General features: G+C 36.3%; 1 protein-coding gene across 1 annotated transcript in view; it reads right to left on the bottom strand.

Annotated features, from left to right (window-relative positions):
- The window catches only part of PDHX (pyruvate dehydrogenase complex component X), a 63,337-nt gene that overhangs the window by 3,636 nt on the left and 35,740 nt on the right, over positions 1 to 23,961 (bottom strand). Inside the window, exons 6-10 of the mRNA XM_050897515.1 lie at positions 21,641 to 21,824; positions 19,905 to 20,052; positions 11,483 to 11,541; positions 6,134 to 6,292; positions 2,427 to 2,491 (exon numbers count right to left, since the gene is read on the bottom strand). Coding sequence (XP_050753472.1) covers positions 2,427 to 2,491; positions 6,134 to 6,292; positions 11,483 to 11,541; positions 19,905 to 20,052; positions 21,641 to 21,824 — 615 coding nt within the window. The remainder of the gene's footprint in view (positions 1 to 2,426; positions 2,492 to 6,133; positions 6,293 to 11,482; positions 11,542 to 19,904; positions 20,053 to 21,640; positions 21,825 to 23,961) is intronic.

The following is a 23,961-nucleotide window of genomic DNA, read 5'->3' as shown; positions in this document are numbered from 1 at the left end:
GCACCAAGTTTCAGTAATGGCAATTAGGTCATAGCTTTCTAGCAGGACGGTGGCTTCCAACTTGTCCTGTTTGTTGCCCATGCTGTGTGCATTGGTGTAGAGGCACTTCAGCTCAGCTGTTGGCCGTGGCACCTTCTTAGAGGAACACCCCTTAATTCCTTTGAGGTATTTCACTGGTGTTTCCCTGTTGGCTCCTATTACCTCAGGAGCCCCTGGCTCATCTCCATAAGACTTCGAGTGTGCTCCAGTGTAGCCAGCACATCTCAGAGCAACAGGCTGAGAGCCCTTGCTAGCACCCCGTCTCTTGGCATGTCATCCCACAGCTTGTCACAGGCAAGCCTGATACCATCCCCCTCCCCCTTCAAGTCTAGTTTAAAGCTCTGTCAATGAGCCCTGCTCGCTCCTAAGCAAAGACCCTCTTCTCCCTTTGAGAAAGGTGAATCCCATCTGACGCCAGCAGGCCTGGTGCTGTGTAGGCCATCCCATTATCAAAAAACCCAAAATTGTGGTGGTGACACCAGTCACGGAGCAATGTATTAATAGACTGGGTCCGTCTGTTTCTTCCAATGTTGCTGCCCACAACTGGAAGGATAGAGGAAAAAATAACCTGTGCTCCAGTTTCCCTTACTGACTGTCCCAAGGCCCTGAAGTCTCTTTTGATGGTCCTTGGACTATGCGTTGTGGCTTCCTCACCACCCACATAGAAGAGCAGTAATGGGTAATATTCTGAGGGCCGTGCCAGGCTAGGAAGTTTCCCAGTGATGTCCTTAACCCGGGCCCCAGGGAGGCAGCGGACTTCCCTAAGAGGAGAGTCTGTCCAGCATATTGGACCCTCTGTTCCCCTCAGAAGGGAGTCGCCTACCACTATAACCTGTCTTTTCTTCCTCATTGAGGTGGTCGTGATATGGGGGAGTAGGCCTTTCTGACCTTGGCAACACCTCTGGCATAGCTGCACTGTCATCCACATCATCTATTGGCTGGCCTTCCACATCCAGAGCCTCATACCTGTTGTACAGAGGCACCTGGGAAGGCGAGGTAGGCAAGGAGGGGGTTTCACCTGCCATCCTGAGCATGGACTTGCCTTCATTCACTCCTTCCCTTAAGCTACTGCCTTCAGCCGGGCAGGAGGAGGATACAGGATCCCCTTGATCTTGTTTTTTATCTGGTGGCTGTCCCTGTTTCTGTCTCAGGGAGGGCAGAGCATGCTTCCATCAATGTATCTTTCTCAGACTCCCTGATGCACCTTAACCTTTCTACTTCCTCTTGTAGCTCTGCCACCAGGCTGAGCAGATCATCCACCTGGTCACACCTCACACAGCTGTTCTCACTACTGCCATCTGTTATCAGTGAAATGCCTACAGTTATTCACACTCAGGGGCCATTTGTGTTGATGAAGACATCCAAGCCTCCACTGCTGCCTTTCCATACTTTTTTTCTGCTGAAAGGCTTAGAGATTTTTTTTGACTGCTCCTCCAGCATGAGAGCCACATAATCCAGACAGTTGCAACCCAGGCACATTAATATACATTACAGCAATGTTTCTGCAGAAGTCTGTATTATTACTCTCATCACAAATTACCTATTCTACAAGATGTGATTAACATAAGCATTCAGAATTAGCTTTTAAAAAATGGACAAAAAGTGAGCTAAGCTAAAGTTTATGCAAAAAAAATGTTGCTTGATGATACTGTGTCATAAAATACAGTACATTAAAAGTTTTAGAAACTTTGAGTGTAAAAAGTTAGCTGAGAAATTAATTGTGCAACTGTGTCACTACATTTATGCTAGTGTTTTATACATGCCATTTATTTCTCATCACTGAGCTCACTAGCTCTTTTTGCAGAGTACATTTTACAGAAGAAATGTTTACTAAATATATGCTACTATTTAAAATTTATGTACTCAGTTTTTAATGTTTCAGTTAAAAGTAAACTATAAGAGTTAACACCACAACTTTGCTGTAACTTTTTTTGCCCCTCTAGAGACATTCCTCTGAAGAGTGAATTGAAGACAAACTGGACATCGTTGTCTACTGCGATACCTCTGCCAAACAACACCTTTTAAAATATTTATTTTGAAACTATTATCAATGGGTTTTCCTAACTACAGAATGCAATTTAAAAAACAAACAACATTCTTCTGCAATTAGGAAAAATTAGGTGCAAAAATAAAAGTCAGATCAGTCTCAATATGAAAAATATCAATTTCACACTAGGCTCAGATGAAATAAACTTGTACCAAGATAATTGTTTCCCCCTGATACAGGACACTCAGCCTAGGTTTGGCCCTTAGAATCATCACATGGAGTTTCATCCTAAATGGAGCAAGATTTTAAAAGGCAATGCATTAACACACAGTGGAATGGCTCAGGATAAAACAGTTCTGAACCCACACTGCATGTATGAAATGCTGCTAGAGAGTTTTACCTAAAAGATCCTCCCTGGTACTCTTCTGGTAACAGTTTTCCATCTCTTGCTTTCTTTGCTAGAGCCTAAGGAAAATGAAAGAAGAAAAAGAAGAGAAGAAAGGAAAGAAGTTAAAGTGTTGTAACAGACTAATTCTTTTTACTTTAGTAAGACATTATAATTACCACACAGCCATTAAAAAGTCATCTGCTTTTGCATTTAGGGAAGCACCCCAGCAACATTGTTGTTGTAGCTGCAATGATTTGGCAAAGAGACTAGGACACAAAACTTCATTTTCCCAATGATATTGGCTGTTCAATAAAAGCTGTTCTCTCACCTTACAAACCTTGCTCCAGTTTTCACAATGGAACCACCATTCTCCCTGGTGTTTTTAGATCATAAAAATATCTAGTAAAATACTGATGAGACAAATTGACAATATTCTTCTTAACATATTTGTTTAAAGAAACTGCCATGTACCACTTGAGAACTTTCTAGCAGATTGAGATAATCTGTTTCTTCCAGCTAAGCAGTCAACTACCTCAAAGATCAGCCTTCCTGTGACCTCCATTTCATTTGTGAGACTTTCCTACTTCTAAATATAACAGATGAAACGGTCCACAAACATTTTGTTCAAAATACAGCCCAAGAAGTTCATACTATGTTCTAAGATAAGATCACAGAGAAAAAGAACCTTATACCCACCTAGGATGTTTCTAGCTCACAGGTCTCCTTACATGGAAGCAGTGGGAATCAGGATGAATAATTCTTACGGTAGTTGTCACATTACACAAGAAAGGACTGTGTAGACCTCAAGAGAAATGGCACTCATTGGTGGGTCAAGAGGTAGTTATTCAGCCACCAACTCGTTCCTAACACCTGTGAGTACCCAATGGAAAAAGTGGTGACTGGAAGTGTGTTGGATGACTTCTCCATTAAGTAGCAACCTTTTCAAAATCAGGAGCTCTTCAACTGACAGAGACTGAAGTGGCAATATATGCAGGACAGATGATCTATCCTATTCATACAGAATACATTTAGTGGTTTTGGCTTGTATCATATTTATTCTGCAGGTGAAAAAGCGCATGAAAAATGTCACATTGTGACAATTGCAGCATTATGACATTTTAAGACAAAAATAACTGTTTCCAAAAGCACAGTCAAGGAAATAGACTCAGATCTGCTTCTGGGAAGACTGATAAAAGCAACACAGTCTGTTTATATTTTCCTTCTTCTGGTAAAAAGAATAAAACTAATGATAGTTTCCAATAATTTAATTACGTTTAGGGAAATTTTGGTGGAAGTGAATAAAAAAAACCAAAAAATCTACTTTACCACAACATGAAAGAAGTGATATATCACATTTGTGAAACTTTCTTGGAGAAGAGTATTCCATGAATCCCCTCTGTTTTCTAGGAATTTTCCGCTCCCTTTTTAGGAATTCTACCTCTGTTTTCTAGATTTTTTCCATGTTCTTTCTAGGAATTGTCCTTTTTTCTTTCTTTTTTTTTTTTTTTTTTTTTTTAAATTTCTAGATTGCTTTCCAGGAATTGCCCGTTCTGCTTTCCAGGGATTTTCTACACACGTTCTATGAATATTCTGTTAAGCACTCAGTTCAATCTACCAAGAGGTAATTTCTATGAAGCCTCATCCCTGCCTTTAAGGACCAGAGTCAGTAAGTGGAAACTATGATTGAATTGACTTCCTTTTGTTTGCATGTAAGTGGAAGTAGAGTCATTACAAGATAAACTTCTGCACAGATAATGAGTTGGTTAGTAGTAATAGTTGTGACATGGATTAATCCCCTTTCATGTTGTAATATAACTCTGTTGGTCATGGTAAACAACTGTCTTCCCTGTATACATTTCTAAACATCTTTCAAGGCAAGGGTTCTGAAAGGCCATGGTAGTTTAATGACTGCAATGACTTCAGCTTAGAAATAAACACCAAGAAGTTTAAGAGTATCTCATTCTAATGAATCGCCCACCAAATAATTCAAGCTTACACCAAGTTTTACAAAACTTTGACACCCTTATTATGAATTTAAAAGTTAAAAGGATACACTGAATTTTATTTTAGGCTTTTATTCATCTCTGAATAATTAGTGAACCAGAAGTCAATACCCATGGGAACAGTGTTCACACAAATAGAGTCAATATGAGCATAATGCATATGTGCAATTGCATTATCTGAATGATGAAAATATGGTGCTAGGATGCACATGACCTGGAAAGAAGTTAAAATTAACATGCAGCAGAAGGGGACATATAAGCAATCTACACAAAGAAAGTGCTTGCCAAACTATAGGGAGACTGGTAGAGAAGCAGCTGCAGTTTCAGTTTGTGCCTCCCACATGTGCATGTCAGGTACATATTTATTTCAATAATTCAATGAAAAAGTTGAAAAGCAAAATTATGTTAGTGTGGACACCTGCAATCTATGTGACCCAATGACTTTCACATTGAGTAGTGTGACCTATGTTACACACATTCCATTTGAAATGAAAGGGGAATGCTTACTTTATCATAGTCCTATTAAACATATTGCAAGCGTACATTCCCATCATGGGAACTGCAGGACACTGTAGTTTATGGTAAGAGAGGTTTGTAATATTGCATCACAGTATCACAGGTATTGGGGATGATAATGAAAGCACAACCTATACTTCACTTCTCATAATGCTTTTCTTCTTATCATTCTATCACTGATCACAGAATAATGTAACAATCTCAGCTGACCTTCCTCCTTGGCTGGCTATTATATTAGTGAAAAGATTTGCTTTCACAACACATTCAATATGAATTAAGCAATACGGACTGGAAAAAAAATCTTAAAAACATCCAATTATGAATGTTTTGTGGCATGACACTTACACCTTTTTCTGCTACAACTTTGTTGGTTGTTCCCCTCTGCCAACACAGACTATTATGATTTCTGTAGTTTTCAGTAAAAGACAAAAATTTACAAAGTGCAGCTTGTATCTAGTTTTGGGACAGTTTTATGCCCTAGCAGCTACTTCCATTGCATTCCTCAGATACTGTAGGCCTTTGATTAGCGCTCATTAAATGACAAAAACGGCTTGTGTTGGGGCATTTAATCATTCATTGTATTTTTGCCTGCCACAAAATACTTCTTCTGTGGCTGGCAACAACTACCACAGATTCAAGTTGCTCTAACTGGCACCTGGTCTATGCAAAATACTGATCATTAGTCTGAGGATTTTAATGTTACCTTTTGGGTGACATTGTCAACTGAACTGCATATTGAAAAAATGCAGACAGAAATAAGTGCCATAATATAACTGCACAGAGTAACACGAGCAGGTACAAGCAAATTTCTGGGAAAGAGGGGAAAAAATCTCCCAAACAAACAAAATCTCAAACCCAAAGACCAGAAATACCAAAGAAATTAACATTATCTAGCTTTCTCATGAGGATTAAAGAAATTCAATTACATTAAATTGCAGAAGTCTGTACAGGTTTATTTCTCAAACAGTCTAGCCAGCATTCAACTAAATAACATGATGGCTAAGTTATTCTTAATTAAAAATGAAAAGAGTTGCAAAATTAATAATAATTTTGAAGTCTAAGGAATGCTGAAACTACACTAGATCCATTTTGAAACTGCCTTTATTATTACTGATGTGTGTATGGGTCATGCTACCTTTTCTGCTACAAAAAACTGTATAGCTACTATATTCCTCAGCCTACTGTACATTTAAGACCTACTTTTGCAGAGGCAGCAATTTCTTTTATTCCCTTGGCAGCAACATCTTTTATGATTGGTGTAATAAGACCTCGGTCTGTTGCCACAGCAATAGAAATGTCAATGGACTGCAGCTGCCTGCAGACTTCTCCATCCCAGGTTACATTCACATCTGGCATTTGCTAGAAGAGACAGAGAGTAAAAAAGACAGCTGTTAAAAGAACAATACTGCAATCAATTACCAACAAAAAGGAAAATCCTTTAAGACATGTAGCTACATACAGGCATTCACCAAATTAGTGCATCACAGACTGCTGTCTGTAAATGAAGGCAAAAGAACAGGTCACATCTGTCATCAGGACTGCCACAAGCAAGGAAAAAAAAAAAAAAATCACTGTGAGGATCTAAGAATAGATGGACACAATTAGCTTGCATTTGTTTTTATTTTATTTAAACTTACTTTGTCAAAAAGGATGAATGTATGCTCCAGGAACTGAAAATGGCAGGGCAGGGTTTTTTGGTGCTGCTGGAAAAAAATTTACAAAAGCCTACAAATTCCTTCAGGAGTCATGATAACACCTTACGGATGCCCAGCATGCAAAGCTACAAAGCAGTGTCATTTCTCCCCAAAATAAATCACAGGATATTGACTTAAAAAGCATGGAAATGGACATCCTACTATACTCGCGTATTGTTTTCCACTTGTGTCTCAAGCATGACTCTCAACAAAGGAAGCTACAAATAGAATATGCTGCAGGTACACTCACTGTTATTCAAATGAAGTTCTCCTACAACACATCAGATTTCTTTTTTGTGTGGACTCAATTAAAATTGAGATGTTTACTGATAATTTCAATGAGATTTTTGAGTTTACCATATAAAGCTGAAACAGGTTGGGGGAAAAAATACCCCAACATATAGGTGAAGTTTCAAGTAACTGGTCATAGATGGTGAAGGTACTATTTCCAATAAATCCAAGATTAGTATTTAGTGACCTTAATGAAATTAGGAATTAGGAAGTTGACTTCATAGTGGAGAAGGTATTCCAGAAAAAAAAGTATGGGAGGGACACATTATCTCTATCTAAACTAACGCCACTATCTATCTATCTCTATTTAAACTAACTCCACTCCTAGAAGAAGCGGTGTAACAATACGCTCAGTTTCTATTCTTCAACACCAGAATATATATTAAAAACAAAAACAAACAAACAAAAAGGATGTTAGTATTCCTCTTTGCAAGTTAAATAAACTTCAGGAAAGTCCCACAGTATACACAGTTGTAAGATGCTTTCAAGTGGGTCTTGAAAGTATGACACTCTGCATAAGGTATCCAAAAGAGATGGTAGGGACAAGGAGTTTCTCCTATCAACCTCAGTATGATTAGAATAGTCTTAATTTTGATGTAGACCAGACAGTATTATTTTTCCCATCACTTCAGCATGAAAGACTGTTTATTTTTAAAGGACAGCTGCTATAGTGGCTGTTGTTACTCAGGCCAACCACTTATGGATATCAGCCTGGAAGCTTTCATTCTTTCCTCCAGCCTTACTCCTCCCTCCTTGTTCCAGAAAGCCAGAATTGTTCTAAAGGGCTATCATCTGGTGAGCCCACTGGCACATTCACAAACCTCTGGCTGTCAAATGGTGAGACCAAACCGAAAAGTAGAATTCATAACTGGACTTGTGATCCTAAGAACTGTGAAGGAGAAATTTAGCATGTTAAAGAACTGATACAAGCAGTATCTTGAGGCGTTTGCCAACCAATCACAAACTGTCAGACCAGCTGCTGTCAGTTTGTTCAAGGTAGAAGAGCATGTCTTGCATTGTTCAGAAAGAAAATACTAACAAAATATGATTTGAACAGTGCCCAGAAAAGAGTCAATAAAACTGCCTTGAATTTAAACTCGCAAATGTATTCACATCACCGAATTTCGGAGTGGGGAGGAGCACGTGGAGGTGGGTTTTCTTTTTTAAACTAGTAGTCCACATATTTTCCTGAAACACTGACAGAAAGTAGTAAAGACATTGAGCTTGATCATGAACTTATTTCCTCGTATACTGAGTTAAATCTGTTTGGTTTTTTTTTAATTTATTATTTTAATAGTCAAACAAATGCTAGCATAGATTTGTAACAAAGCAATAGGATAGGACAGAATAGTTAATGATTACTTCCATATAAACACACTATTAATGTCCCATAAAAAAGCAACCAAAAAACGCAGAAAACAAAACACCTCTATTTCTTCTAACCCAATGCACAGGAACTCCAGCTTCTCAGAATCAGACCTGGAACACCAACTCATTTATAACTAAAGATGCACTGATTTTACAAAGCTGTATGCATTATCATTTACTAGGTTTGTCTATTGAATTTCCTTTAAGAAAGTTAAAAATGACATGCTACACATGACTTTCTCCTGTTTGCAGCATAGAACTATCTAATCCTTAAGTTCAAAATTCAAATTCTGTATTATAAGTGTCAGCTGAAAATACTAGGAAAAAGAATACAAATCTAATCACAGACAAAATATTTTTACTTGTATATCAGAAAGAGAAATCATATTTACAGAATTCATTGGTTAGGTCATTTTGTGACGGCAGATAAGGAAATCTTGTTTTAAATAATGGCAACGAACAACATGCATAATCCACATATATCCTTCTTCAAAGTACAGTAAAGCAGCCTAATAGATAAATGGACAGGAAGCTACTCGTCTTTTAAGTTTCAGGCAGCAATTTAAAAAACCCAGAAATAACAACAAAAAACTGCTATTATATAAGCAGAAGTAATAAAAAGTACATTGAATGCTTGTATTCAAGTCATTCTTTCACATATAGATGAATTGTAAACTAGGATTACATGCCATTATCTTTCCTGACTGGTCTTTTTTTGTGTAGAAGAGAAAAAACACCAACCCTAATCTTTCTTTCATCTCTCTGTCTCCTGTTCCTTTCATCTGCTCTCTGGTGCAGAGATTTCTTATCCCACGCTCGCAGCTAGCAGTTCACAGTAATTTTTGGATGTCACCATTTCCTCCCATAAGGTCTCATTAGGTCACAAAAAGAAGCTTCTTGCTATGTTCACATCTAACAAATGCGTAGCAAGCACATTTAGCTCCTCCTTCTGTTTCTGGTATAGAATAACTTGGGAAGTTTTTTCCAGTCTATCCAATGCCCAGAATTTCTCTCATGCACTTGCTTATGAAACTATCTAGAATCCTGTCTATTTTCTGTCAAAATCTATAGCTCTTGCAAATATTTAGATCATGTTTCACTAGAAATTTCTCAAATCCATTCCAGTGCAGTGTTCTCTCAATTCCATATATCCATGGGAATAGATCCCAGCTTAAACGTAACTTCCTCCTTCAGCTTTTGAATAGTTAAAATAATCCTCGCAAATGAGAAAAATGGCTCTCACTCCCTTCCTGATGTTTTTATACTGTTGTGAGGTAATGCAACTAGTCTGGATCCTTATTCTGCTTTATCTTGTCTGTAGCTTTTAGAACCCCCTGCTCAAACGATGCAATGATATCAGAAAAGTTTAGCTTTTCTAGGCATTTACCATATAGCTAGAAGGTGTGATCACTGTGCAATCAAGAAGGTATAGGTAATAAATCCATGTGTCCTGGTTTCGGCTGGGACAGAGTTAACTTTCTTTTTAGTAGCTGGTACAGTGCTGTGTTTTGGATTTAGTGTGAGAATGATGTTGATAACACTCTGATGTTTTAGTTGTTGCTAAGTAGCGCTTATCTTAAGCCAAGGACTTTTCAGCTTCCTGTGCTCTGCCAGCAAGCAGGTGTGCAAGGAGCTGGGAGGGAGCAGAGCCGGGGCAGCTGACCTGAACTAGCCAAAGAGGTATTCCATACCATGGAACGTCATGCCCAGTAGATAAACTGGGGGGAGCTGGCCGGGAGGTGCGGATCGCGGTTCGGGAACTAACTGAGCATCGGTCAGCGGGTGGTGAGCAATTGCATTGTGCATCACTGATTTTTTTTTCTTCCCCCCCCCCCTTCTTTTGTTGCATTCCTTTTCATTACTATTATTATTATATTTCATTATTACTATTGTTAGTATTATATTTTACTTTAGTTATTAAACTGTTCTTATCTCAACCCACGAGTTTTACTTTTTTTTTCCTTTGCTTTCCTCCTCCTCACCCCACTGGGAGGGGGAGGGGGAAGCGGCTGCGTGGTGCTTAGTTGCTGACTGGGGTTAAACCACGACACCATGGCAATACCAAACTGCTTCAAAATCTGCATTCATTCATTGTCACACATAAATACATTGCCTTGATGACAAGGGCAAACTCCATAGGATAGTTTGAGGATCAAGCGTGTGTGTCCCTTAATTATCCTTCTACATGACAGAGATCTTTTCCAGCTGTTAGTGATCACTAAAAGACACTATTTCCTCCTGAACCTTAAAAATACTGGCCTTCAAGCTGGTCAGAGCTCCCATCTATGACTTATTCTAAAATTAAGTGCAAACTGAATTTAAACCAAAAATGCTCCACATCTAAATGAAACCACCACAGTTCTTTCTTTTCACAAGTTTGGAAATAAGATTAATTTCACTTATGTTTTCCAAGTGATTATATTTGAGACACTCTGGACTAAGAGGAGACAGTTCCAAAGCGTGGGAGTTCTCCTAAAGAAGGATCTCTGAAACCTTTCAGTTTCAAAAAATTAAGTGGCACTGGGAGTGTTTTCCAAGCAGAGCAATTGACACAAATTGGAAGGCAATGTTTCCAGTTCTACCCAGAGAACACACAAATAGCTTATGGAGACTGTAAAGCCTCTGTAGTTTGGCATGGAATAAGTAGATCCTAATGAAATTTAAGGTCTTAGCCTCAGGATGTATTGCAATCATTTAACTTCTACATTGACAAAGGGAGCAATGACAATTCTTAGCAATGAGCAAAGATTGGTTGCCTGAAGAATTTTTAATTCAAAGCAGAGGTCACTGAATAGGCCATCAGAATATATCTGAGGTAATATACAAGATTGGTATAAGACTTGGATAAATATTTGTTTATAACTGTAAGAGAAAATAAGATGCAACAGCAAAGAATATTAGACTTATCTTGCTAATTGCTTTAGCCTGCTGACAAAGCATCTACCATTATCTGCAGATGATAACTGTAGTAAGTGGATCTTTACTAAGAAGTTCTCATTTTTACAGTCCACAGCATAGACAGTGTAGAGAATTTTACCTGGAGAGCTTCAAAAAACCTGACAATAAGTGATAAAGAATTACAAGCTTTGCTATGATCACATTCATATCTCCATACAGGCTCACAAAATAGACTTCTCTTGTCTCCTTGGCAGTTTACTATAAAACATATTTTTTTTTAAGTCAATTATTCACTTACCTTCAGAGTAACTGCAGTTGCCTTGATAATAAAATCATTTACAGATACTTTAATGTCATCTGCAAAAAGAAAAAAAAAAAAAAAGACAACAATCATTGCTGACAAGATTTGTTTATCAGCATTTCTGTGATGACAAGATTCCAGTGATTCAGCAGATTTGTTTCTTTGAAAACTGCCAGAAAGTAACTCATCTTCAAACTACAATCATAAGAGCAAGAAAACTTTTCTCCCCCTTGGGACAAAATGAGTATCATCAAGAAAAAGTCTCCTGATCAGACACATTCTTGTTAGCTGTTACTAGAATGTCACAAAAGCTGCAAACTTGAGTATTACTACTCATTCTTATAAGTAGCAGCCTATGTGTTTTATGCTTTACATATTTACTGTCTATGTAGAAATCTATCATAGGCTAGATTATATACAGAGAATACTGGAGACTACTATTCTTTATGTAGTGTGATGCATTAACTGGAATAATTGCAGAGATCAGCTTTTATTCAGCTATAAATCAGAAATATGTTATTCTCCAGTGACCTTTGGGGCCTTATAATGTAAGAATAGCAAGGGGAAGGCATCTGTCAATCCTTAAAATGGGTTAACAATATATTCTAAAGCAGGCTGCAAAATAATATGAGAGTTACAAAGTTGTTAAACTAAAAGCAAAGCTACACACAAAAAAAGGCAGCATTGGCCAGAAGCAGATAAAATAATCTTGAGAGGACTGGATTTTTTCGATGTGAGCCTAAGAAATACTGCATAACACTTCATACATTTGCTTCCTTTCCCCAAAAGCTCGGGAGAAAGGAGGGATGGAAATAATGGCTATATTTGCTCTGTATTATTTTTTCCAAGTTTTAGGAGACCGAAAGTACTAACTGAAATCAGGACTGGCAACAGAAGTAAAGACTATAGATACAATGCATAATATGCCACAGTTGCTACAAGATTATCCTGAAGATACACGATATTTACACAATATTAAATGCATCATTTCTCACAATAAAGCTACATTACTCTGCTACCATCATCACTGCTGTCAGCTGAACAGATCAGGGAGCAAAATTACTTCATTTTCGAGTCTAAAGGTAATACACATACCTTTAGAAATGCTTTTGTAAAGGGAAAATTATTTATAGATAATTATATTAAGTGAAATCTTCTTAAGTTATCATAAATTTGAAGGAATGAACCAAGTATCCACTTACCACATAACTGACCTGCAACATTTGCCATGATTAACAATCTATGTATGACAGCCAGAATTCTAATGTAACACAATGGAATTTGCAAGTACTATGTTGCATTGACAGAATTTCACATCAGACAAACCTGTATCTTGGTCATCAAATATATTTTGGTATTTTATATTTTGATTTATATATTGATTTATATATTATATATATTTTGATTTATATATTACCTTCCTAACCCTTGGCAAAAGTGTCACTGTCCACTAGGGGGGCAGGAATACAGTGAAAATACGGGAGTACAGTTAAATGAAGTATGTCTGATAATATTTTGCCCTCAATCATTGAAGTTTACAGTAGGGAAAATTGCCATTTTTTACCTCCAAAACAAAGAAGCTTACAGTAGGGAATGCTGCATAAAACTTCCACATTACGTCTCATCATGTAGTAGAAACCACCATCATTTCCATCAGAAAAAAAAAAAAAATCTACCAGGACCATCTCTGCAATTCATTTTTATGCAAAGACATATGGCTCTTTCCCACCCCTACATTTTTAGAAAAATATTCATTAAGAATCCACAGCAGCAGGAGAGATGTGAAAAATTTTAAGTGAGCATTCCCAAGACAATTTTTTACTTCATTTCTTATGACCTGCTGCTGTTTAAAGAAAATATCAACATCATAAATTGTCTTTGACATTAACTTGTGAATAATGTATCGTTAAAAAAAAAGTCAGGTAGAAAAATGACCTAGGTACTCTTGCATTAAAAAGTAGCCATTCAAAACTCCAGTGAAAGGAGAAGCAGCTCCTGTATCATCATCTAGAAAATCTGAATATACCAGTCTAATTCAATTTAGGACCTCACAAATGGATAAACAAGCATGGGCTAGTCACCAGTACATAGCAGTAGCCCTCCAATGTCAGCATTCTAGTTCCTAGGTGTACAGCTCTGACATTAAGCTGAGAGAAAATTCACTCACAGGGTAAACCTTCGGGAACAGCAAATGACTATGAAGTACCCTAACACTCCTGGAGGGCTTATGTCTTGTGCTATAATGCCACATCAAAAGATCTCTATATTGGGATACCCCCAGGAAAAACGTAACAGTCTAAATTGCTAGAAATACCTGGTTGCAAGCAGATCTTTTGTTATATCAACAAAAACATGGGTCAAGGAGAGAGAAAGAGTATCAACTTCTTTGTCAGACAGGCATGTCACCACATGAACACTTATCTGTGTCTAAAACATAGCTGGTGCTTCTGTATACAGAACCTTTCAAGGCTAACATTAAGTTAACCTTGAAAACCCTTTTCTACACATCCATGCAATAACCCATTCATGTAAAGAAATTTAACTTGGACCTCGAAGATACTTTTTGATGTTGCACTGTGATAACAAAACTGTTTTTTAACCTTGCTCCAGAGGCAAAGCTTTCAGTAAATTGAAAATCCTTCTACTGTTGAGCACTAGTATCCAGATGACCCAAATGGGGGAACCCTATTAAAGATTTAAGCTGGAAGAGATGCCACATATAAAAGCTATAGTATCATTCTGGGGTAGGGGGGGTGGGGCAACAACAAAAAAAAATCCCACCTACCTACAACTATATCTGGAATAATATACAGTGAATATTGGATTGCTAATGTGCCTGCTTTTCCCTGAAGACAAAAATTACTCATTTGAGTTATGTCGGTCTTGTCATACAAAACATTTACAGATGGGACCAAGAAAGCTTCTGAAGACCTAGGCATTCTGCCTAGGGCAACCACAATACCTTTTTTTTTTAGAAAAACAAACAACAAAAAAAACCCCACAAAAACCATAAAGGCTAAAGATATCTTTCAATTCCTGTTCTATTGCTATTCTCCTTCATCATGCTAGAAAAACCCCAACAAGCAAACACACACAAACCTCATAGGAAGAAATAGAGACAGGTAAACAGTACCAAGAACATTTTGGTCAAATCACTGAAAGATTTCATCATAATTTGCCTCAAGAACAACTAATTGTGGATCATCACCCAAAGCTACAGTAATAAAAACATTACTTTAAGATTACCAATTCACAACGCTTCCCTGGTCAGAAGGATTTAAGTCTAGGACTTTGGAGTCTATATTTCATTGACTTAAAACTGACAATTGTCTCCTGAGTGACAGAAAACCGTATTTTGCTCTCCACCAAATTATTTATTACAGAAAAGTTATTTAATGCAGATTGTGCAATGACTACTTTGCACCTAAGAATAAAGGGGCACATGAAAGTGTATATCTCCCTGGGATACCAAGAAATGCCAGCTCTTACCTCCCTGTGCATTTGTACAAGTGCCTTATCAATGAAAGATGCACACCCGTCCATTTTCCAAAGTTCGGTACCCAGTTCTTTCCTTTCAAGAACTGAAAAGCGATGTGACATCAGGATATCTATTCACAAAACCACAAACTGTTTTATTACTGCTCATGGCTAGCTAGAAAAAAAACCACCCTCCTTCTTTCTTCTCTTATTTAACATCAGTCCAAACTGAATCTTCTACCTCCAGGATGCTCAAATACATTTCAAGTTGCAGATACCCCAAAAGATCACCTGAAACACTATTTGGACTCATCATTTCTGTGAAATCAACACATTCTTTCTGATTCACTTTAATTCATTTCAATTACCAGTAAAGCTTCAAATGAAAAACAAGCTTTATTTTTACAAATCATATTGATTAAAATAATGTGTTTCCAATTATGTATAAAAGAATAAACTTAACGTAAAAAAAAAAATTAAATATACATGATACACATTTTTTCCAGGCTGTCATTTAAGGTTTCTCTAAGACATTGCTTAGCTACTAGAATTTGACAGAACCACATCTCAGGGAGACCACCCTCCAGAACAGACCTCAAAAACTGATTGTGGAACCCATCAAATTCACTCTCCCAACTCCAGAACTACTTACATTGAAAACCCTCCCAGCTGTCATCTTTGCTTCCTTTAGTCTTATTTCCTCCTCATTCTTATTTTCAAGAAATGTAGCCTTCAGATGTACAGCAATACGTTGTAACAACTCATATTTCCTCCCCTGTCAATCTTTCAAGCTCTCTTCCTCATCAGCTTGGATTGGGTTCTTCATCCTTTCAAAAGTTTTGTGAAGCATAGCCCTACTTACTACCTAGAAAACTTTAACTTAAAAATGTCCTCTTACTCTTTCATGACTTTTCAAAGTCATTACTATATTTTGCTTTGAAAGTAATAACTGACTGATGATAACTGAAGTCTCAAAAATGACATAAATGTTAAAGGTAATTTAAAATTCTAAATGGTTGATTTTTCCTTAGTATTACTATCACATACAGCCTCTGAAAAAATTGTTCAGTAAAAAGTTATGACTCGAATGAATGTGCAATAATTGATGATTAACAGTGTTTCTTTTTTTACAGTCTAATAATCCTTGTGATTTGGGGTCAGTTTTCTTGGCTAGTGTTCAGACCCCTCCAACTGGCTTGTACAAGTGTGAAGATATTTGTGGCCTGATTCTGTCAGTAAAAGTCTCTAGGTTTCACAGACTTCAGTTAAACCTTAGAACATGCAGCACTTCTCAGAACTGGACCTAATTTGTGCAGGTTAAATAAAGTCACAGCAATGTCAGCAATACGTGGCCCCAGCTTTCATGCTCTTCTGTAAATGCTTTAATAAAGGAGAAGAAAGCACTTGGTTTCTCAATCAGTACAGCAATAAAAAATTAAATTAAAACTACCCTGCTATGCTATATTGAATGCAACATTCACATGGCTTTGGAAAACTATCATTTGAACCTGAACTTACAAGCTTTCAAACCATGACAGCAATAATGAAACTTTAGAACAAAACTTGAAGTGCCACATGTCACTGCCTTAGACCTATAAATATTCACTTTTCATTATTGTGGTAATGTCTAAAACAGCATACCCTATTAATTCTATTTCTACTACTTGGTGTAATAATGAGGATAGACATCTAAAAGCTGAACTGTTGAGAACAAATGATTTAAATGGTACCAGAAAAAAAGGACTAATTGAACAACACCAGAAAGAATCCATGTGAGATTATGTACCTTCCTCTTGTGTAGGCAGCTGTATTCTCCCATGAATGTCTTTAGCCTTTAGAAACAAACTGGTCTTTAAAAAAAAAGTATAGTAGAAGAAAAAAAAAAATACTGTTTCTCCTCATTATAAAATAATGGGCCTTCAGAATTTTTTAACCCAGTAACAGACTTAGTACCAGGCTATAAGGTGTATGTGTGCATGTCTCCTTCAGCAAACAGAACTTCACTACTTGCTTATGCAGCCTGAACAGTGTGGAAAATGAGATTTCATAAAATGGAATGAATGATGAATGAAAATTAAATTTATAAAGTGGCAGAGATTAATCTGCATGCCTGGAATAGTATCCAAACTTTGTAGGTATTGAAAAGTGAAGTTTTGTAAACAAATAAATGATTCTTTCACCAGCATAATTAGGTAAACCTATCAAAAGAAAAAGTAATCAATATCTTCCCAATTTGATCTGAAAAGCGATCTCTCCTCTAAAAGAATGAAAACTAATTTAAAAAGCTATGCCTAATTAGTTTGGCTGCAACTGATAAAGTAGATAACAACTGATCTCAACCAATTTCCAGCAGATAAAACGCAACAGATGTCATGTCATTTTAGGCAGAGGTAAGATATCGTCAATTCAATAAACAATATTGCTAACCTCAGACACTAGAAATAAGTATTGTTCTTTGTGAAGAATATTCCACATTTTATAGAAACTCAAGACGAGAAGAATCACTTACAGATATTGCGGTCAATCATACTACGTGATCTTGACTAATTTATCAAGTTCTGCCTTAAAACCAGACAGATTTCCTGAGAAGGCTGCTCTTCCTGGACAGCTGCAGCCAAACCTCATTTCTCAATGTATTAGTATTAGTTAGAGCTCCATGGACAAGCAGGAAATTGAAGGCAGGCATTGCCCAAACCCAGGCCTGTCTCCCTTCCCCTCAGCTACTGCTTCCTACTTCGCAACATCACCTCAATTGTGCTTGTACAACTGTTTTACAGGTCTGATGCCAAAATGTATCTGTGGTCTGGGACAGCTTAAAATAACTCAAGTTTTGGCATCAGAGGGAATGAAGATACTACAGAGGCAGAAACATGCAGCACAGGTTTTCAACTGTTTAATCCAGCTTTTCTGTGAAGAAAAATATCTCCAAAAATCTATAACCTCTGCAAGTAGCTTAGGAGATAAGTGAAGATGGAAGATGTGACTGAAAAAGGACAATGAATTCATTCATTAATTTTTTTTCCACAGGTTACCAGATTGGTGATAGAGATATGACCTTGCTGAGAAAAATAGTCTTATAGTGCAATTGCTCAACAATTCTCTCTGATCAGACTTCATTACAGTCCTTTAAATTCTTGTTCAAGATGTGTATTTAATGGAAAATAGCTGTATAAGTATGATGGGAAAAGGAAACATTACATTACAAAATAAATTTTTCCTCAGGCTTAAATATCTGAGTCAAAAGATACAATAGAAAAATCCTCTAACTTAAGGGGAGTTACTGAAGAGCAAGATTAAGCCCTAGACTAATACAACTCTAACCTACCTAACTGTAAATCTGGCTTGATCAAATTAACTTACAGATATCAAAGCTTTATGAAAACATTTGTTTCCCTATTTCTGACACAGGTATTTATAAATAGATTGCACTGTGTTGGTGTCCTCTTTACAGAATATTAAACCAGCTAGCAAAGTAAAACGGGGGGGGGGGGGGGGGGGGGGGGGGAGGAAAAAAAAAAAAAAGGAAAAATGCTAATAACTGCAGGCAATTGCAAGAACTGCCCTAATATAAAACAATGCTTTCCTAAAGAGTTTCCACGTATTTTGGTTTAATGCCTTCATGAACTATGAAATTGGAACCACTTCCTGTAGACAACATTAAAATCAGTATATTGACCAAATATTTCTAAATATAATAGACTTTAATTTAAATTAAGAAGATTATGATGTTAAAGTAATAAAAACTTTCATTCAGGTTTTTTACCCAACTAAGTAGAAGTCCTTAAAGACACTAAGCAAACAACACTTTTGTGATATTTTGCATGAAAATGAAGTACCTGCCTGAAGAGTGCTCTGTTGAAAAAAATCTTGTTTTTTCAAATGCATGTCATATATACTTTGTTGAACTGAGATTTGAGAAAGAAGATTCTAGTCTGCATAGTTAATTTTGAAACTATTAAAACATCCTATTGTACAGTACACTCAGCTGATTTTAGCAAAAACAAAAACAGTTTTAGCAAAAACAAAGCAATCTTTGATTATGATCTTAAACTTCAAAAACTTTTTCTAAATAAGTTACTTCAGGGAATACAAGTTGAAACAAAAAGGGAAAATTTAATTTCTTAATCTTTCACATAAATATTTCTGTATAAATAAGACAGTGGACACATGAAAACTGGGATTTACACACACATATATATATTGAGATTTATAGCTTTTAATCCAATTCTCAATGTATATATTAAAATTGTCCAGTTTTCCGTGGGAGAGATTTCTATTCCAACAGCTTAACATAGATTTAAGCATATACATATAAATTTCAGTGAAAGAGATAACCCTGCCTCCTTCACATTAATACCATTACTTTGCCTTCAAGTGGAATTTCCCATGCATTGGCTGGCATGTGCTAAAAAAATCCCTTTCTTTCCTCACCATGGATAAAGCCTTTCTCACCCAGAATTTAAGAGGCTGCATTAGCTTTCCTTCCAGTAAATTCAATACAGATGCCAGCAAAACTAAATTTTAACATTGTACTTAGAAGGACAGAGCATGAGTGTATTTTAATTTTAAGCTTCCCCTATTATCTTTCACATGAATAATCTGAGATTTTAACCATCAAGAAGCTAAATATTGCTGCATCTGGATGGAAGGAAACAAAAACCTACTGGACAATGCGTAGTCCTGTGTTAAATTGCAGTTGTCTACAGAGTGTTGTGTTAGTTGGCAAAGTAACACCTTTGTCTTCCTATACTTTGATAAGTTGTCCAATTCAATAATCAACAGGGAACTACAGCTTGAGTCCAACATATATAATACTGAAAAAGATTATTTGAATGCATAGTGTTCTGCCTATACAAAAATCTACACTTCCTGGGCAAGATTATGTAAACAAGACAAACTATGCATTAGTATCACGTTATAGTAAGTCAGTTTAATCACTAACCTTTGGCCAATTCTTTTCTTAATTTCAAAATAGCATCAATGTCACAGTCAGCAGCAGCATACGCATGAGGTACAGTAGTTTTAGACTCTGTTAATCTCTTAGCAATAACTCTTCGGATGTTGCTAGCTGGGATTTCTATGAATGTGCCCTGAAAGAAATCATATACTGCATATTAAATATCAAGAGAGCAAACATACTTCCCCTTTGCTGAAATAGGACTCCAGCATTGATGCGTTATGATCAGTGACTCCTGCTCACTTCAAATATCCTCTAGATATCAAAAAGTGATATATTCCAACTACTGAAATTAATATGATTAAGACCATTGAGTGTTCTAGTCTATTCCACTTAACTTGGATCAACACAAGAGGTTTTATAGGATAAAGATACTTTCACTTCACAGTATAGAATTAATGCTACTATTCTAGCAGACTGCTTAAAAAAAAACATTTCCAAATATTCAGGCATTAATTCTCAGCCAGAGTACATAAGCACTGTTCCATCTGCCAGACCTGGCATATTGCTCAGAATATGCTTTGTTCCATTTAAATTATAGTAGAGTATTTCCTCAGTAAGCTACTGCTTTTTCAGTTCCCTGAGTGGTTCCTTAAGACAGACTTTACTGCCTATCTTTGAATTTTTGTTATTCTTCTCTCTCCTTCCAGATGTATTCAGGAATGTTTCAATGCAGAAGTTTTCCCAACTTCTTCATAGAAGCAAGTCAACTTTCAAGGAATCTCTTGAAATATCAGTAACTACAAAAAGCAAGAAAATAAGTGATTCTGTAAAACATTATTTTGTATACCTAATCTATAGCACATATACTACATACTGCGTAGTACTCAACACACAACTAATTGCAATATGTATGTTCTGGAGCAATGACAAACATTTTTTTTTTTTCTGTAATGGAAAAATATCTAAGTTTGAGCTTTCTGTAATTTGTTTGGTTCTTTGTACAGTGCAAAAAAAAGCAGCATTTTCTAAATATTATGAATTGTAGCTACATTGTAAACTTCAGCCTATAAAGATACTTCATATTTAGTTCTAGAGCCAGAAAGGTTTTTCCCCCCATTTTTCACAAAAGCTTTTCAATTTCTACTAATGTACATTTCAGCACGGGTATTTATTCTTTAAAAAACAATTTCTAGTATTTCTAACATTTCAAATTAACATAGAAACTGTATTTAGGTGCTAGAGTTTGCAAAATTACTCTTCAAAGCCCTTTCCTTCCTCGCTTCTTGACAACTCATCAATGGACATTTACATATATTTATATTGCAGGAAAGCAAACAAATGAAGTACAGCAAAAATAAATCAGGATTCAAGTTTCTCTGAGTTTGGAATACACACTGTCATACTGATCCTGCAGGGACTGAGGGAAAAGGTGTATTGTTGATTTCCAAACTAGTGGCATCTTCTTGTTTGGCGACTGAAATAAAACTGCTGCCTCTCTGACTTTCCCCTTTCCAAGGCCTGCAATGTAAATTTTTTCATGGCTTCAGTTTGCAAGTTACACAAAGTAGTGTGCACATCATAATTTCAAGAGCTCTGCAGTTTGAACTACACTGCTTTAGAATCACTCAAACATACTGAAAACTGCGCATGACTGGGCTTGGCATCTGAGTGGCCTCAGTTTCCTTTGTCTCTCCAGTTCTGGAAATCTCATATAGCTACTTAAGTAGCCATGGCAATATTTAGCTGTAGCAATGTCGAGGACTTAACAGAAGCATTACCAGTGCAGCAGGTTGTCCTGGTGTGGAAACTGGTGGAACTGCTGGCCTTGGATAAGCTGAAGTCACAGCGGTTGCTTGCAAAGCAGAAGGCACTGTAGTAGGCTGGGGAGGAGCTGGAGAAACCACAGGTTTCAATTCACTGGGTTTGCCCTTCTGCTTCTCTTGCAGAAGTTTGAGAGCATCCCTGGTGATTAAACACAGTGAAATACTGACAACAAAGAAACTATTTCAAAAATTCCTAAAGTATTACTATTCCATCACTTATTTTAGTTAATTAGCCAGTTCTGTGCATTTAAATTTCTGTTGTCAAACCAAACATTAAGGTGATTTCTAACTGATATGAATTTTGTGTCTCTTCTGTGATATCTTTTTAGTAAATTCTCATCAACTTCTGTGAATAAAAGGGCTTGAATATGCAGTAACAGAAAACATTTGTGTTAGAGAAGCGTAACATTCATCATCACTAACTGTAAGTGTACAAGGTAATTTGTGAATTGCACTAACAATTCTTCTAAATAAGATATCAGAGTACATTTACTCAGGCTATAAAGTCTCAAATAAAAGCTGTTTCATGTGTTATATTTGTAATCATTTGAATTTAATGTAGTTAATTAGTGCTCACAGAAAATTGAGTAGTACATTTATCATTCATTTCTCTGTACCTTTCTGACATAAATATGCACAAACAGGTGTAGATAGTATACAAGTCCATATTTCATAAGCAATTTGAAAGATAGCAACACTAAAGAACCAAAGCCAAAAACTGAGTAACATCTAACAGTCCCAGGTGTGGCTGAACCTCATCTACTCTATAAGCATTCTCCCACGGTCTTTATACTGACATAGCTACCACCACAAAACTTCCCTTTTGTGGGCACAGTACAGACATAAGTAAACTCCCATCTTTAAGCTATAATACTACATCTACCCTAGATGCATTGTATTTATAAAGCAACGTGCTAAAGATTAGCACCTACGAGGCTAAACAGAAAAGGCTGCATTTACACCACTGCTGCCAATTGCAAGGGAAATAAGCTATAGTAAAATTTCTGGTTTGCAGTTGTAACTGCACCTATACTAGCGACTTGTTAGAAGAGCTGTATCAGCCATAGATCTCCTCTCTTTATGCTCCAGATCTGATAACAAAAGTCTGTATCATATACCCTAGATAAATCTCTATCACTTCATGAAGACATCACCACAGCATGTACACAAAGTTTTATGTACACAAAGTTTTATCACATAAACTGGCAGAGGAAATTAAAAATAAATGTAAAAATCAGACTACTTACAACCATACCATGGCTTCAAAACATAAGCCATAAATACTAAACAACAAAGCTATCTAGTTTTATTAGATTACTGCTTGAGTGAGCGTCTATTCTTGAGTGAGAGTCAATAGTTTGTGTTATTAAATTTTTGTAGAAAGGACAAAATCTCAGAACAACGCTATGCATTCTTAGTTCTTCCTAACAAAGTAGCACTCCAGAACCAAGAACTGAAAACTGAAAAGCTCTGTATTTTCTATACAATGCCTTTTACAGATTGCTGACTTGCTTCAATTTATTTTTAGCTTCAATATATACTTCAGCAAATGATATTAAAAATTAAAAAAAAAGACTGAGCTCAGGATGCAAATTTGTCATTATTAAAGTTGTTACTTGTTTTTCCAAATTAACATGTTAGACAAAATTTGTTTTAAAAATAAGTGTTTAGTATTTAACATAGCTACTGTATCGGGGAAAAAATTAGATTTCATTGAATGAAAATCATTCCCTAGCATTAGGGACAAAAAAAAGTAACTGCATGAGAGAATACAACTTTCCTAGCTAACATATTAGAACCTACCAAAAATTACTTAAGGGTTTTAACTTGGCAGTCATAAGACAGACCATCTGCTCATTATATTCCATAATACATAAAATAAAGCTTTTATAGCTTCTTATATATTTTAAAGCTAAGGAAGTGCTTTAAAATTACTTCCATATATTATGCAAATGACAAAAAACAGATGGTCCTACCTATCATAGCCACGTCAAAATGCTTTAATAATTTTGGTGGCTATTAGTGTGTTAACTGAAAAAGTATTGCCAAAATTGAGCTTACTTTTAGATTACAAGATTCACTCAGGAGTTTTTGAAACTCATGCATGAGTATGAGATATAAATAAAATATACATATATAAATAATATTTCATATATTTATATTATATATATTACATAAATATTTGTTATACACACATGTATAACACCAATTCCACATGATTTAACTGATAAATAGGTACAGCAATGTTATGACTGTCATGGCTGCAAGATTGTGAG

The sequence above is a fragment of the Gymnogyps californianus genome, chromosome 5 (genome assembly GCF_018139145.2).
Source record: "Gymnogyps californianus isolate 813 chromosome 5, ASM1813914v2, whole genome shotgun sequence".
NCBI lineage: Eukaryota > Metazoa > Chordata > Aves > Accipitriformes > Cathartidae > Gymnogyps > Gymnogyps californianus.
The sequence above is the reverse complement of the archived record's forward strand: the minus strand, read 5'-3'. Positions and strand labels throughout refer to the sequence as shown.